The following is an 18,021-nucleotide window of genomic DNA, read 5'->3' on the forward strand; positions in this document are numbered from 1 at the left end:
GCTAACAAACAAATACAACAATAGAAAAGTTAGTATTGCATTTTTTTGACAAAACATTTTGAAAGGTTCTTCTGTAAATCAAACCAAAAAGAAGTAAAATTAAAAACATAAAACATTAAAAAAAAAAAAAAAAAGTCTCCCCCTCAGAAACACAGAGAGGACCCTGTGATGTTGCGGTGGCCGTGTGGGCCGCTATGGTGGGCCGCTAATGGGGGACCGCGGTCTCCCCGGTGAGCATTCAGATCCTCCACCGCCACAGCCGAGCGGAGCGGAGTCAACTCGGGTCACAGCGGCAGCAGCGAGCAGCGGCCTCCATTTTAACTTCGACACCGAGCCGTACCTCACGTGTTCTGGGGCTGTCTCTCTCTCACATGACCCGAGTGTTTGTTCCCGTGATCAGCACTTCCATCTCCGTCTGTGACACCGAATATCACGTTTTTTTTATTCTAACCCCTGATGGATATGCTCGAACAGAGTCTGGACAGCGCAAGGTAACCGAGGACACCTGCCAAAATGGCTAACTGGGACAAGCTAAGCTACAACATGCTATTAGGAATAGCTAGTTAACGACGCTAACCGAGGCCTGGACTAATAAACTGTTGTTTAAACTAATTTAATCGGCAGTTAGAAAGTTAGAAAGAAAGGTGGAGGGCAGTGTGAGCTGGGTAGCTGACTAGTTGTATCCTAGCAACACGATCACGATTAGTTAGCTTAGTTAGCTTAAGCTAAGCATTAAAACACAAACAACTGTCAGTCCAGGTAGGGAAGTTAAGGACAGTAGCATTGTTGTGACTGTGCTGTTGGTTCATTTGCATTTTTGCACAAGTCTGCCATCAGCTAAGGGTCAGTGAATATACGCCATTTTATTTTAATCCTCAATACTCATGAAGGCTGATTGCATTAATAGAGTTTTTTTGTTTATCTTGGTTTGCAGCCAAGACAAGCAAGAAGAAGAGGTGCAGGCATCTGAAGGTAAGCTTTATTTACTAAGCTGTTGTTGACAACACCTGGTACTTGCACTGCAGTGTAAATTAAAAAAAGTATGCAATGGATGGTTTCTAACACACATATAAACTGATTTGTCTTATGATAAACATGTGTAACAAACCATAGCATTTATTTCACTTTATTTTTAAACTGCTAATTGAACCTGTATTGTTTTCCGCAGCTGAATTCAGTTGTCTTTTTTTATTAGACAAAAACACATAAAGGCAGAAACATAACACAAGTCACAATAAACAACACATGCTTAATTGATCACACTACAACCAGCATAAACACAACATACAAACACATCCATCCTGACCCATCCAAAATACACTATCACAAAATCAAGAGATCGAATAACAATAATTTAACAAAAACTCAGTTGTCTTCATTTGTTTTCATTCTCACAACCTACTTTTCCTGTCCTCTTTCCCCCCTGAGACGGAACAGGAGAGGAGCAGACAGCTGTTACGATAGCCAGTGTTCAGCAGGCTGCAGCATTCGGTGACCATAACATACAATATCAGTTCCGCACTGAGGGTGGTCAGGTAAGTCACTGATGCATTTGGCATTTCTTGTGATTGTTGTTTCTTAATGCCACTTTCAGATAAGCACTTAATGTTGTCCTGATGCAGTTGTGGAAGTATTCAGATAGGAGCAATGCTATGGTGTAAACATACACTGTTACATGTAAAAAAGTCCAGCATGTGAAATGTTACTTTAGTAAAAGCACAAAAGTATAAGTATAATAATATAGTAAAAGTACTCAGAATGGCCCATTTCAGAATCTAATATTATATTACTGGATTATTGCAGCTGTCAAAGATGGAGGTACTTTTAACTGCTTTATGTACTCATGGGTAACTTAATAAATAATGTACTTTATTTATATAGCACCTTTTCAGAGCACTGCTACAAAGTGCTTTACAAACATTAAAACACATTTCAAACAGAAGGCTGGAAACACAACATATAAAACACAGGATAAAGCCAGCTTAAATGTGTCACCTGTAATAACATATTAATTTATGTGTTTATTTAAGAACCTAAATCTGCAAAATAATTCAAAACTACAGCTGTCAAATAATACATAAGTAAGAAGTGTAATATTTGCCTCCCAAATCTAGCTAAGTAGCATAAAATGGAAAGTAAGTACCTCAAAATTATACTGTAGTACAGCACTGGAGTAAACGTACCTTGTTATGATCCACCACTACCCTAAAGGCATATAGGGAAGGTTTTTGTTGCCACCGTACTCTACGGGGGAATTGTTGGGTCTATGTAAATCATAAATAAGTCATAAAGTGTGGTCTATACCTACTGTAGTCTGTGTGTCCTGAGATAACTTTTGTTATGATTTGGCACTATGAATAAAACTGAATTGAATTGAATTGAATTGATTGCATCTGTTTAGCACTCAACAAAGACATAGAACACTCCAGAATGACTTTAGATGACAGGTTGAATAAGCGTTCAAGCGCTATTTGTGCAGAGACATAACGAGCAACTGATATTAGCTTCACATTATATATTGATGACTGTGGATCAATGAAAGGATGTGCTTGCATGCACAGAGCAACGAGACAGTGTTAAATAATAAATTATGTAAATAATAATAATGATCAATAATATGATCGCTAGTTAACCACATTTTACCCCACATGTATGTGTCGTTTGTGATTTAGGCTTTGTGATACTGAGTGTTTTGGTGGAAGCGCTTTCGCTTCACAGGGAGAAAAACCTGAGCTCCTCTCGCAAACAGTGTCGTCTGTGTACGGTTGCGCTATCTCATTATGTTATTGTGTGTTTCCTCTGGATGTTTTGGCTCCCTCCTGTAATCCAAAAACAAGTCAGGAGGATAGCAGGCTCCAAGTTGCCTGAAGGGAATGTGTGGTGTTCTTCTTCTAGTCCCATGATTGACTGTGACCTTTGTCAAGAGTCTCCTTGCCGTCCAATAACGTGGTATTTACTCCGGCGGTGATCGGTGATGGACGGTGGGACAGTGATGCAAAGTAATTAACTGGGAAAAAAGTAAATGTGTAATAATCAAGTTGGTTTATCTTTATTGGGATGGATTTCCACCGGAGGAAATCGAGTCATTGATCCATGTTGCTCATTTGGCATAAACAAGGCGAGTGTGAGCGATCATGTGATTCCAGTCTGGTCTGGGATTGGCATGGGAACCCTGTCACATGTCAGTCAGGAGGAGAGTCACATGATGGAGGGATACAAATACTGATTCTTGGGACAAACAAGTTCATTTTCTTGACTCGTTTTTTAAAATTGAATCAGGCACATTCTGAAGCATAAGCAAATTGAAAGAGTTACAATATGCTTATGCTTCAGAATGTGCCTGAGCTGAATTGAGATAAATGCACGACTGCGATAAGGACTATAATGTCAGACACTAGGCTCAGATTTACTGAAGCAAAAGATTTGTTGAAGGCATCCACAAGTCAGGTAATGGTTTGATTTTGGACACAGTACGTACAGTAGTGAACGCCATAACAGGTTGCTCTGTCTGTTTTCCTCTCATTCACCTGTGTTTGTTTCTCCACCTTGCAGGTGACGTACCGTGTCGTTCAGGTGACCGACCACCAGCATCTTGAGGGAAGAGACGATGGGGGAGGGGCAGTGAGCGTCGTCTCCACAGCCGCCTTCACCGGGGCTCCTCAGGCTGTAGCTCAGGTATCAAAATCTCCCCCTTCTTAAGTGATCAAAGATAACCCACTGTTCTTATTACACAGTTTGGAAAATGCTTTATTTTAACTGTTATATTTTCAAGGTTCATATATAACAATCATTCATGTAAACCAAACATCTTTGATTATGTGAAATGACAAAATCCCCAGATGTGATGATAAAGGCTTTGAGAGCCTGGGCATTTTTGGTTTACCTTGAACGTTCTTGAATTTTATTCTTCTTCAGAAAAAGCTGCACAAACCCTGTTGTTATTCAGTCTGAAATTTAAACCAACAATAGATCTATCAGACCAACAGGTATCGTCTTTGTATGCACATCCTGATGTCCCTCATGCCATAAAACAAATGTTTTCAAGAACACAAGAAAGAGATGTACCATTGTACTGGCTGACAGATTGCTTTTGTTGTTAAAGTTGCAGGTGTAGGTAATTCTCTCTAAACTTGGCAGACTAGCAAATCAGTATAAAGCATGTTTCCGAGCATGATGTCCGCCCAACACAGAGCTACTCGCAGAGATTAAAAAGACAGTTTCAGAGTAAGGCACAACCTGACTCTTGCCAGATGCATTTCATTTTGCCTTGTTTCCGCCTCGACTCTGCCTAGCTCCACTCAACCTTCTAGGACTGCTCCATAGGAAAGTGATTTCAGGTGGTGGAGGCAATCAGGACCTCGGGCGAGGGTTCTATAGATGTGAGGTAGCAGAGAAGCGACTGTTGCTGTGAGTCAGACAACAATGGCGGCTCGCATCGAGGAAGCAGGCGTCAACATCATTGCTGCTATTTCATCCGTGTCGTCCAATCAAGCAAATACTTCTACTTTAAAAGAACACCAGAGAACGGCTCTAAAGGCTTTTGTTGGCACGCCCTTCTCCCAACTGGGTTTGACTTTTCCCTTTCATCGCTCTCACCCGTGTCAAAGGTTGATTTCAACGTGAGTGGTAAAGATGACGGACAAGTGGTTTATCCAATCATATGCATGGATTTTTCTATGTTTGAGTGAATCAAGGCAGAACGAAATTCATGTGGCGAGAGTCAGGTTAACAATGTTCATAGTCATATCAAATAAAAACACACAGTTACACTTGTAAGAACATATCAAATTTGTTTTTGTTTTTGGTACACTGACGGCTTCACTGACCTTCCCATTATCTCTGCTAACAAGATCACTGCTACTTCTTTCGCTTCTCTTCATCCCAGCTGTCAACCCACACTGTGTCTTGCTTGGGGGGTCTAGAGGGGATTCCAGTATTGAGTCTGACAAAGACTGAGGTGTGCGTTTACCTGCTGTGTCTGCTCCATTGCGACTTGTTCAAGCCTCTCCTCTGTCTCTCTTATGTGTCACAGGCTGTGATCCAAAACCCTTTCAGTAATGGAGGAAGCCCAGCAGGAGAGGCGGTGGGAGGGGAGACGCGCTTCGCTTACTTCCCCGCGACCGCGGTGAGTGACGGGACTGTGTCTGTGCAGGCCGCCGCGGACCCCACTCTCACACAAGCAGGGGGTGAGTCAGTTCTCACACTTAATTTGGGTTTAAACTTACCACAGTGTCACTAAAAATAAAGGCTTAATTAGCCCCTTAGCAAGCAGATGTACATTGAGTACTGTAATGAGAGAACATCTGCCCCTTTTCTGTGGTTGTAAATGAACCAAGATGGGAAAGAAAATAGGGCCATACAAAGTACTCTAGATTATAAATGATGTGGCCCTTTTTGCCAAATAATGTCATTAAAATAGGATTAGTGATACAGGTAGACATAGAATCTCCTCAGCATTTTTGAAAAATGAGTATTGAAGGGTATTTAAAGGGTTTTTGAACAATGGAAGACTCCCCCAGCAACATATTATGTTCAGTATAATATCCCATGTCAGAAACATTGTCGTGAAGGATGAAATATGCTTTCTTTAACAGCTTGTAAATGACACAGGACAAATGTTATCAGAGGCCAGAATGAAGTTAGTTACGCTGATCATGTTTACCGTGCGCTTCATGTCACATGTCCACCCACTCTGCTTCTCCTCCTCTTTACTGCCATATGTCGTCGTCTGGCTGTACTAAATGTCCTTGCGCTTTCATGGTGGCGATCCAGACGAGGCTGGGGGACTGTCAATGAGGGTGGTCAGAGCTCGGTCGACCTGTAGAGCAGGATGTAGCTCCCTGGTTCTGTTATACACACAACCAGCATATGCTTTCTCTGGCAAGCTGTTGTTTAGATGTGTTTATGAGTGGACATGTAATTAATTACCCAGCATTCCGGCTGGTGTCTGTACTTTCTGCCACACTGTTGGCCTGGACTAGTGCACAGGCATGAAACTGAGGCCTGAGGACCGGCTGCATTAGTTGATGTTGTATTTTAGTTACTCCTTTTTTAAAAGAGCAAGATATGCCCGTGGCCATAGTAATAGAATTGGGGTCAGTGGTAATATATGAGTCTAGGGCTGCAACTAATGATTATTTTCATTATTGATGAATATTTAGTTTAAACTGTGAATCTACTGTTTCTGCAGTTGGCCGCACATATTATTCAATGTGCGGCCAACTGCAGAAGCAGTAGATATTCAAATGACTGTCATATTAGGACAAAAACAGCAGCAAGTCCTCTCTCACCAGAGAGCATTTGGCATTTTGCTTGGAAAAAAAACGTAAACAATTAATGAATAGTTTAGCAAAGCTGGCCCCGAAACAAATGTAGCTTATAATCGCTAATAAACAGTTTAACTCACGTTTGTTTCAGTAATGCTACACACATTTCATCCAAGTACTAGCACACAGCACTACAGTATCTCATAGTAGTACACCATCTACCTTGCCTGTTAGTTATGAAGCTCATAGCAAAATAATAAACCTAGAATATCTTTTTCAGCTGAACAATACAGTTTAGTCACACTCATTCAAGGCTTTTGTGTTCCTGCAGTGAGGGAGCTTTCCCTGAATCTTTTTTTTTTTTGCATTTCATCCATTACCACTCTGATTTTCATGCAATGCAGCACATCCACACACCCTACCTGTCTCTCTCCCAGTGTGCATTTTGTGCGTTGTACTTGCATCACATTTTTTCTTTGTGGTGTTATGAGTGGCTACCTGGTGATGCCACAGAAGGGGAAAAAGTCCACAAGGTTTCTTTGCCTTATAGGAGGAATTGGGCAGCTGCCTTTCTTTTCTATGAGCCTGGGGCAGTTTAAGCAGGCGTGATATACTGGCTGAGGAGTGCACTGGAGGGCGCAGGTGGAGAGTGCTTTACAAGCTGCCATCACAAGAGGTTAAGGGGATAGGGGAGGATAGTGCACGGGGCTTTGGCAATGAACCACATTCTAGCAAGAATGGATCCAGGGGTGGGGAGTCTTGAGCAAGTGATCGTTGGCTTTACGCCCTAACAGCTGTCATTCATATATTCAAATGATCTTTAAAACGAAAGGAAAGGCTACATTGTATCAATTGTGATATGACTGCTATACTTGAAGTTGTGACTCCCCTAGTATGTTGAAATTCAGTTGAAACTGACCTGGATTTTATGGAGAGACAGAATGACACACACACACACACACACACACACACACACACACACACACACACACACACACACACACACACACACACACACACACACACACACACACACACACACACACACACACACACACACACAGAAACACACAGAGACAGACAGATAGACTCTGCGTGCTTGTCAATCCGCACTGCTAATTAGCCACTAGAACAGGGGTGGGCAATTCCTGTCCTGGAGGGCCACTGTCCTGCACTAGAGTGTGTGATAGAGGGACAAAAAGAGAGGTGTAGAGAAGGTGGACTATTGTTTCTGTAATGTACTAATAAGGCAGGCTACTCGGGAACGCTGCTTTGTGACTTTTTGATCTGACTGTGGGTCGACTCACACATCACTGCTGTGTGTAGTCTCTGCCTTGCCGGCTGTCACTTACACACAGTGAAAGCGAGAGAGCTATTATACAGTTACGAACTGACATATTTTCATCCTTTTGTCTATGGAGCACACTTATTTCTGGCCAAATGAGTTTCACGATTGATAAGATGACAGAGATCCGTAATTGTTTGTAATGGTGGACAGGACTCCACCATTACATTGTAGCTATTCTGCACCCATATTATTTAAGTTTCAGTTTCAGTGTGAGTGACGCACGTCCAGTCAGAGAGGAGAGACTGATACGCCTACAGAAAGCAAGATGCGAGCCTGGATAATAAGTAATATCAAAATTTAATCAGAGCACATCATTCACAGTAACAGTAGTACATTTACTGGATGCACTTTTCTCTCAGAAATGTAAATTATAGGTTTTTGTTGCGAGTGTCTCGGGAGCTGGGGGGGAAGAGTGTGTCTTGACGTTTTTTTTATGTCTACATGTTGATTCTACAGAAGAGAGCTTCCAGCGGTGTTGTTTATTCCTAATAAGTGTTGTTTTGTGCATGTCCATGAGGATTTGGGGTGTGATGCGTGTTTTTTTTTTTTAGTGCAAACATTCTTTTATTTGTTGTGAGATATTTCATTAGAACAAAACAAAAGTATTTTATGGCCAATGCCTCTCTGTCTTTTTCCTGCCATGTCTTCCACAGGTCAGTTTTATGTGATGATGACCCCCCCTGATGTCATTCAGACAGGCACACAACGAACCATCGCACCACGCACACAGCCCTACCCTGCGTGAGTATCAGCTCTAATAGTCGCTGTCTGGGAAAAGCAGACGCCATTAATATTGCAGTCTGGGGTGCAGCTATTTCTGAAAACAATCTACCCCTGGACAGTTCTTGTAAAACACTATTGTTATCTTCCACGGAAAACCTCTAGAAGTAGGCCATTTGGTGGTTTTAGCAGACAAGTCCTGAATTTTAGTTTCAGTTTAAAAGTGGAACAAATGACACATGATGTCTTTCTCATGGTTTTAAAGGTGCCGTATAGAATAGAATAGAAATACTTTATTGATCCCAAGCTGGGAAATTGCAGAGATTTCATGTCTTTTTTTTTTAAATAATAAAGCAGGTTGAGGTGACATATAAATACTATGAAAGCATCAAAACACTCAATCCACAGAGAAATCTACAAAAAAAAGCCCACGTTCAGAAACCTTTGATCGAGCCGTCAGTGCCATTACAGTCATTGCCCGGCTGCCCTGCAGAGACAGAGAGTGAATACAGATCTATTCGGACAGACAGCATGAGACAACTAAGGTGCTTTTTGAACATTAAAGCATGTACACCTGTTCTAATAGAAACCCAAATGACAAGCATGAGCCTGAAAATGAGCATAATATGGGACCTTTAACCATTTATTACAAGAATAACATGCATCTGAGCTTGTGACGCTCCAGAACAAATCCCCAAAAGCTTGACTGAATTTTAGATTATGAAACCCCACCTGGCAAAGCCCGAGAAGTGCGACACTTAAATCAACATCAGCACGACGAGAACAAAGCATGCTGAATTGACAAATCTAAATGCTAATGCAGGAGGAAGCTGGGGAGGTGGAGGGAGTTAAATGGCTGGGAAATGTGCAGGGATTTGGTGTTTACCAGAGATGCTGAGGGAGAGAGAGCAGCAAAACCAGTGTATCTGAACCACCAAGTTGAGATCGACCGGGTCGATCGATGATTATATGGATATGACCATAAAATAAGTTTCAAGAAGCTCGACAACATGAAATGCTACTGCAGTTGTTTTCTTTCACAACACGTCAGCACTGCCCAGGGAGTCTTTCCCGGCTCTCTCCCGAGTTTGCTGTGAAGGTTGAGTTTATATTAAGGATCTTTATTTTACTTGAGCACCATCCTGCCTTTTTCACCTCTTCCAAAGCCTTCTTATGTTGTTTATCCCTAAAATTCACAACATGCGTCATTATAATCACACATCAAAAAGACTCTCTCCAACTGTTAGCCACATGCTGGTGATTGCCGTTATTAAGATCATCAGCAGGCTCACATGAGCAAAGACGAAATTGACTTGTCGTTTTAGTTGCACGCTCCCAGCCTTGTTCTGGCCTATAATGAGAGTTCACTTGACACATGAGCCGCAGTGCTGAGGAATGCAATTTTCTTTAAGGTCCTCTAACTATGTTTTATCCTTGTTTAGTAAAGGCCACACCACAGCTCATTTGGTAACCCAAAATAAACACATGACCCATAATTTAAAATTAAGTTAGCACTGACCTAAGTGAATATCCCTCCATTCAACACCAGGCTTTTACTTAACCTTTAAGTTATTTTAGTTTTCAGCTGGAGCACCTATAAGGAATGACCAGTTGTTAGCACATCAGCTCCCGTTTATCTCCTCGTTATGAACGTTATCATAAAACACACACACACACACACACACACACACACACACACACACACACAAACACAAACACACAGGAGACCGACACCACACTAACGGCCTCTTCCTTCCATTTATCATTTGTCAGTTTGGGTGAAACAGCATATTATTTGACTGCTTATGTGATTTTTCTAGAACTTTAAATTCCTCAAAGAGTTAAGCTCCTTTGTTGTGGGCTGCATTACAGGGAGTTGTAGATCCGCCTTAAATTTGGCAGCAGCTCTGCCGCTTTTGATGTTGCTTGATATTCACAGCGTACAACAGACTGCGCTCCAGTCAAGAGTAAGGAACAAGCTTTGTAGTGGTGTACGACTGCATTGCCATGTGTTGAAATACAAAGTGTATTGTTTTTTTTTTGTTCTTTCTCTCCCTCTCTCTCTCTCTCCACTCTACCTCTATCTCTATCTGCAATATGTTTGTTTCTATTTATTTCTTCTTACATGAATAATTTATGATTTTTGACATACACCTTCAGAGTTATATTTAGGCGTGACCTAATGAACAGTGACATTATCGTTGACATGTGAGTAAAGTGAATAAAAATTTCCCACCCTATCTGCCGTTCGCAGAGATGAAAACGAGCTGCTGCAGCATGAAGGTTTAAACTGGTGAGGACAGATTCCACATTTCTACTTCTTTTTTTTTTTCACAGCAAATGAACCAATCAAATTAGATCACAAGAAGAGAGAAGAAGCACAAAAACCTCTATCCCACTCACCCCTCCACCCCTCCACCCCTCCCATAAGTCCCCCGTGATTCTCCCTGCTCCGGATGTGTTTGACACAGATGTAGCGTTCCTTCAGTGCTGACCCCGATCCATTGTTGTTAGTTGTGCTTGTGGCAAACTTGTTTCTCCATTAGGACTTTTAAAAAAAAATGAGGTCATTGTTCCACACTTTTATTTAAGTATCACTTCCAAAGTGTCCTCTGTTTTAATTGTTTGAGTTTTATTCTCATTTTGCCTAGTTTCGACTAAGTCATTAACAGTTTTTTCTTGTCAGCTCATAAAAGGTGTATTTTTTTTTGTAGATGTGACAGGAATACTGGGACATACGTGTGTGTGTCAATCTCTTCTACGTGACTGTTGGCACAGAAGCGGTAAATTGTCGTTAAGGCTCATCTTTGTTTGTATGATCTATTGAGAGAAGCTGCAGTCGCTCGTATCTCCATGTACACTTAACTGCCTCAGCGTCCAGGCCCTGGCTCGGTGTAATACTGCAACCTAATGATAGGGGAGGGCAGAGGGAGTGACAATTGCATTTCTCTTTCGAGGATCAATATAAGACTTTGTAAGGATAAAGCAATTCAGCAGCGGGGTTGTGTACCGCTCATTTTCTAGACTTTCTCCGGCAGCAATAATTCTCAGGAGCACTCAGATTAGGTGTTAAAACGGGAGGGAAGAGACGTTTCTCTATGCCTGTACATTTAGTTATTCATACAGTCATCCACATTTTTTGACACTATGCCTAAGAGTACGGTTGGACTGAATCCATTATACAGCTGAAATCCCATTAAGATGCGTTGAGATACGAGAGAGACCGCAGTTTGGCTTGGCTGACTATCTCAAACAGAGATATCAGCAGCCAAGTTGTGTTGATGGGTCACAAATGTACTGCTGGAGAATAAAGAGTCGTAGAGGGACATACAAGGAACAAGAATGACCTCACAGGACATTGTTAAGCAAAAATGCAGCCAATAAGTAATAGTTACATTATGTTTCTTTGTGCACTGAGTGAAGTATTAATTGTTTAGTCCAGGGGTTTTCAAAGTCTGAGACCGCGAGGGAAAGGCCATTTATTTTACATGCTTGGATTCACTCAATTCCTGGATGCTTATGGGATCATGATTATGTTGTTCGATCCGATAGAAATTCAGCAATTGAGCCAAGATAGCCTAATATTGCTGTTTGACTTCAGACTGCACCAAATATACAAAGAAAAGTCTGCCTTAAGGCTTTTATTAGTTTCTGTCAAACAGTAACAATTCCCCCAAACTACTGTATCTCAGAACTACCTCTTTAACCAAATCCCACAGATTCAGTCTAACCTATGTGATCTTTTTTTGTTAACTAATGAAATAACTAATGTCTTTTTTTTTTCCACTTCCATTCACTGAGCCTCTGTTAAAACCCTCCAGAGTCCCTTTGAAAACCTCTAAAGTCTTTTCCATTAGTGAGGCGGAAACCTGATTGAGATATTCAGTAGGTCACCTATATGATTATATGAGTGTGTTATTGGCCTGTTCACGCTGCGGCGGGTGGTTGGATAAGTCTCCCTGTCACGTCTCAGGGACTTAATTAACAGAATACCTAAGGGAGGACACAGACAAGAGACAGTTGTGTCATTAGGTGTAAGCCCAGACTCCAATAGACAGCATCTGTTTTTTTTTTTACAGTGTTATAATTTCACAGCATAATAAAGCTGAGAGCTCCCTTCGGGCCACACCTGGAAAGAGGACAGGAATCGCAAGAATAAGAAGGTTGAATGTGTCTCAGTATTCCAGTCAAGGCAGCCCAGCTTCGGGGCATCAGGGCTGTATATCCAGCATCATAGGGCTACACATCTTTCAGTATTGCTACCAAAGGCACAACTTCAGAGGCTCCTTTTTAAATAGCATACTGGAAGGGGCTGTGATTACAAAAAGGCGTGACTTTAAAGATAACAGTGAAAAATTGTTTTCAATAGGCACAGGATTAGGTGAATTTGGAGGATTGGATTGGATTTGTTCCTGATTGTAGGGTAGCCAGAGATGGGAGATGTGAAAAGTGTTTTATTTCCTCTCTGTCTGCAGGAAAATGGATGGGCCGAGAACACCGAGAGATGAAAGGAGAAGAGCGCAACATAATGAAGGTGGGTAATTAGCAATGATTCTGGCTTTCCATTTCATCAGGCGGTGCAACACAATGCAGTGTGGTGCCTAAATCGGGCATTTTTTCTTTTTTTGATGAAAAAAGAAAATCACCAAGCCCTGTCAAAATATTCTATTAGGCATAGATAACTTCTGTTTACGAAGCGGCCACTAAAGGGTGCTGTTGAGCCGTCAAAGTCGGGGGCAGTATTTGGCCACTGAAATGACAAGATGTAGGAAATCAGAACCTGGTTCTTTAAACCGGAATTAAATCTGATCTGTCTATCTAAAAAGAATAAACCAGGATTAATAGTTTTAAACCCTTTTTTTAATGAAATATTCCATTAGTGGAGAGGCGGCGAAGAGACAAGATCAACAACTGGATCGTCACGCTTTCCAAGATCATCCCAGACTGCAATATGGACAGCACCAAGACTGGAGCAGTAAGCAGTCTTACTTTGACTCTGTACCGCCGCTAACCTTTCCCTGACGTTTCTGTTCTTAATGGTCACCGATCGTCCCTGTCCTTCCAGAGCAAAGGTGGCATCCTGTCTAAAGCTTGTGACTACATCCGTGAGCTGAGGCAAAGCAACCAGCGACTGCAGGAGAGTCTGAAGGAAGTGGAGAGGATACAAGTGGACAATGAGTTGTGCAGGCAGCAGGTATGACTATGCTGTTAGCCTACAAATAGGGGCATCCAGTGAAGTCTCCAGGACCTTAATAGTGAAAGAAGTCCCATGAATGACAATGTTAAAATCTACCTTTGAGGTGGCTGGGTGGAGCAGATAAATGGTCACGTATAACAAGGCCGCCATAGTGGGATGCACATGTGTCTGGGAAGATTTCCACTGCACTGAATCGATTAATTTGCTTTTTGAGTGTGCTGCAACATCCTGCCAGTTAAAGTCTCAGATGCATGAAATACACCGAGCCCCATATACATCTTAATTCCTCCAAAACAAACCCCCCCGAGGCAGACTTCAGCCTGTGTAGCTGATCATCACAGCCTGACAAAAAGGATCAAAAGAGGTTGCGCTTATGTAATGAGATGTGTTACCTGAAATCAGCGCTTTGAGAGAGACTGCGGGAATGGTATACACAGGGGTTGTGTGAGAACTAACTGCATGCTAATGTACTCAAAGCATTGTGAGATATTGCAGCTCCGAGGCTGCCATATCTCCCTATTGAATCCCAGGTCTGTGAGGCTCTCGGTAATATATTCGTATTCTGCACAATATCCTTTCCTCAGTCCCTCAGTGGGGAGGTAGAGAATTTGGGATTCACCCAAGGGAAATGTAGCATAGATGACATACCTCGAGATTTGATAAACCAGTTGGTTTGCACAGCGATGTCTTTGAAAAGGGCTGCACACTACTCTTTAATCGCTGGGATTGAATAGCCTTGTGTGTATATTACACGCAGCCCAGCACTCTCAAGTCTTCAAACGGGAAAAAAAAGTTTGGTCTGTAAACTTGGAGCTATATTTAGCTGCCACAGGGATAAAGATGTGATAATGACTTCTTTTTTTTGTTGTTGTTCTTAAGATTGAAGAGCTGAAGAATGAGAACGCTTTGCTCCGAGCACAACTCCAGCAGCACGGCATCGAGATGGTCGGAGAGACACCGCCGCAGTGAAGGAGAGGCAAAAAGAACAGAGAGGGGCGCCGCCACTCAGACATACAAACGACACGTCGGGAAAAAAGGCGCGATGATGGAGAAAAAAGGACTTAGTGAATGCATCCTTTCCTGGGAACCCTTCACCGGCCAATTTTGGCTATACTTGACTGTTGCAATCCTATTGAGATAACCACCCGCTACAACTCAGATGTGCTCCAAGAAAAGTTGCCCACTCACCACCATCAGAGTGCTTTACGAGCACTAGCTATGAAAGAGAACCTCTGCTGAACTTCCTCGTTTTGTATTTATGTAGCCTCACTCACGGACTATGATGTTTGTCATTTGATTTTGTCCCCTGCCAGTGTATTTTTTTCCCTCGCATTATTGATTTGGATTTAGTTCATGCTTTTATTGTGTTTGTGTTTTTGAGTTCTGTATTAATATGTTGTTTTTAGCTGCTTTAATTTATTAGTGCGCTCGCTGACAGAAGTCTTGATGGAGACCAGTTACACTGAAGCTCATTCACCCGAGAGAAGCAGATTGATGTTTTTCACTGAAAATTCAGAGTATGCAAAGCATTGTGATCCTACAGACGGAAATAATGTGACACACAGTGTACCTACACCCAAAGACAAACAAGGAGCTGTGCTGGCCTCTGCTTCTGGGCTGGTTTATGTAAATACGACTTGTCATGTGTTAATACAGATGTTACAGAATGTTAGAGCAGATTATCTCTGGGAGTAAACAATCAATAACTCATTAAGTCCATGTTGGCCCTTTGTCACTATAGTTACCAGGAAGTGTGTGTGCAATCTTGGAGCTTTATTTAAAAAAAAAAAAAAATGTGGTATACTTGAATTGTTGGGCATTTGCTTAACTAGAAAAACAACTCAAGAGTCAACAAAATCAACTGTTCAAATGCTAAAAATGAGATGTACAAGTGTGGAACATGTATACGATTAACAAACCCAGTGCGCTGGATTGTGGACCGGAGAGGGGTGAGGTGCAAATTCCAACTTGTGCCAAACTATACACAGATACAGTGGGTTTTATTTTCATCTTTTGTTCATTTGGTTTACCGTTGTCTCAGTACGTGTACGAATAATCCCCACATGTTTCATTTCAAGCTGTTTGCTCTATTTTGGTATTGCAACACTTCAAATGCAGCTCAACGCACAAGGGGGGGAGGCACCCTGGAGAGCAGCACTCAAAGACTCGCTCTGCTCACTATGGAAAAGGAGTACACAGAAATTCTGTGTTGCACTTCTGAGTCGAGCCCGACTCGATCTCCCTGAAATTAAGGAATAGTTTGAAAGCAGGGAGACTTGGAAATGATCTCGCATATTTCTCCACCCACTCGGGCGAACAATAAGCAAACTGTAATTTGGCTGTACGAACAGAAAAAGGCCAATATTAACATCGTTGATGATTTTGTGAATATACATGATATTCATTTTTGTTCTGCTCCGGGCGATGTGAGTGAAAGTGGAAAGAGAGATATCAAACTTGGTAGCCACTTATTAGCGTGCGATAGCGTCTCCCTGTGTCAACAGCTCAGGATCCAGCAATGCAAAACCAACACTCAGACCCCTGGCACAACCAGGCAGACTATCACATTTTAATATCTCACACTCTGCAAGTTAACAGCTTATGCTTTGAAAGTGCTGTTCTGCTATACTGCTAGATTCAAACCTGATATGGATAGTGCAAGTGTCTGATCTATCAAACGAGGCTCCTAGCCAAAGTTGAATGATAGATGTTTTGTAGAAGTTTTTTTTTTTTTTTTTTTTACACCTCAGTGAGAGCAGAGAATGTGAATGTGAAGACATGAATAATGCTTTGGAAGACGGATGTTCATAAATGAAAGGTCACTCGTGGCTAATTCTTTTTTTGAAATGGCAAAAGAAAGAAAGAAAAAGGCTCCTTTTCTCGCTGTAGCAGCCTCACTGTTCTCAGGTTAGATTCTAAGACATCTTTTCTAAGTAAAATGGTGGAAAATAAAACTTTCACTTGCTAACAACCTTTCTGGACTTTGTTTATGCCTCATTGTCCTTCTACGGGACAAACGTCAGTGCTTTATTATCTCTGTCAAGTTTCGTCCATTTGTAGCAGGATATCGTATATTAGATTTACAGTGGGTTTACTTCATACATCTTGGCGTCAGACAAATTGCTCAGTACTCATCACCCATTTCCACCTAAACATATTGTACTGTTTCATTCAATCAACCAAACTATTTACCAAATGACTGATGATGGTGACAGAATAATTAGAGCATATAGAAATAGCCAATCTTGTCGCTGGCGGTTTTGTCTTTCTTACGTAGGTCATGTAGAGGTATCAGTACTAAATCCATACTTTCATATAACTCCTTGTTGCTACTTTAAGATGAGCCCAGACATTTCATCTTGGTGTGGTCATCTGAGATTGGCTGCCATACTTGAACAAATCTAAATTTTACACATGTACTCTGGATATATTGGATACTGATTGGCTCTTCACTTACAGATGGTCCATGATACATTTAATGCAGATGCTATTTGCACCAAGGTGTCAGTAGCCAACGATGCTACTTGCTGTGAAATTTTAGTTGCATAAACCTAACCAGAATGAGAAAATAAAAAGTCAGCTAAGTGTTAAAATCAAGCCCCCACCACAGCGACTTCCTGGTTGATCCAATATGGAAGTGCCAAAAACTGCAGTTCTCCGATTGTCCACTAGGAGCTGTCTGCAAAATAGAGCAGTTTCTCATTGACCCCCATGTTAAACAGGCTTTTTCACAGCATGATTAAACCTGTTTAAGGCCTGGTACAAAAAAACATTGTAGACTGTATGTTTAGACACAGGAGTTCCTGTACTTGACTCGCAAAGCTGGTGTAATCTCCGCTAGAGACATGGGAAATAAAAAAAAAAGACTCCCATTCCCTCCTGGTCCCCGGAAGAAAATCTATTAACGTGTCGTGTTAGCCTAGCTCCCGGGCGGTGGTGCTAATGTTGCTAACTCGGTATACGTCAAGTATACGTCAACAAGATGGAAGTATCGCCCTCCCCCCAACGTCACATCAATGCCAGTTTTTGGTAAGAGGAAATGAGGAGGAGTCAAGATCTGACAAGATGGCGACTCCCAGGGGCGAGTACGATTGGATCAAGTAAATAGAACGTGCCTCGATGGAGAGGCTACGTCCATTTTTTATACAGTCTATGGTTAAATTAGATTTCTCACAGCACTCAAACCAGATTGTCCTGGGTATAATTCCTGTGTTTGACCCATTAATCCATCACAACCTTCCGCCGCTATGTACATTATCACTCTTTATACTATTAATAGGAGGCAGGGGGTGAGTGAGGCAGGTATACAATAGATAGCTGAATTACTGCAGTGTAACTATTATCACCCGTGTGCAAACAGACATTCAACATAATTATTTTAAATAGCCACAAATCGAGGGTCCTGAGTCCGACCCCTTTGAAAATGGACACAAATCAGTCAGAGGTAGGTATTCTCCATAGATGCTCAATCAATCAGCGTGAATATGTAT

The 18,021-nt window shown here is 41.7% G+C and overlaps 1 protein-coding gene across 2 annotated transcripts; it reads left to right on the forward strand.

Moving 5' to 3' along the window:
- The first annotated feature begins 243 nt into the window (after positions 1–243).
- On the forward strand, positions 244–16,490 carry usf2l (upstream transcription factor 2, c-fos interacting-like). 2 transcript variants are annotated; one of them, XM_083917964.1, is made up of 11 exons: positions 244–491; positions 935–972; positions 1,429–1,535; positions 3,553–3,675; positions 5,033–5,186; positions 8,268–8,355; positions 10,589–10,627; positions 12,810–12,868; positions 13,215–13,309; positions 13,400–13,528; positions 14,411–16,490. In XM_083917964.1, exons 1-11 carry the CDS (start codon positions 457–459, stop codon positions 14,498–14,500), a joined length of 957 nt encoding a protein of 318 aa, XP_083774090.1. In that variant the 5' UTR covers positions 244–456; the 3' UTR covers positions 14,501–16,490. The 2 variants fall into 2 exon arrangements, with proteins under 2 accessions (XP_083774090.1, XP_083774091.1); XM_083917965.1 differs by lacking the exon at positions 10,589–10,627.
- The last annotated feature ends 1,531 nt before the right edge of the window (positions 16,491–18,021 follow it).

Source organism: Echiichthys vipera (genome assembly GCF_963691815.1).
Source record: "Echiichthys vipera genome assembly, chromosome: 8".
Lineage (NCBI taxonomy): Eukaryota > Metazoa > Chordata > Actinopteri > Perciformes > Trachinidae > Echiichthys > Echiichthys vipera.

Bases quoted from the DNA above. Each gene is read 5' to 3' on its own strand.
- usf2l (XM_083917964.1), top strand. From the start codon at position 457: ATGGATATGCTCGAACAGAGTCTGGACAGCGCAAG. The intron at 10,628-12,809 runs GTGAGGACAGAT...CTCTGTCTGCAG, and splicing joins CAGCATGAAGGTTTAAACTG to GAAAATGGATGGGCCGAGAA. The intron at 12,869-13,214 runs GTGGGTAATTAG...ATATTCCATTAG, and splicing joins AAGAGCGCAACATAATGAAG to TGGAGAGGCGGCGAAGAGAC.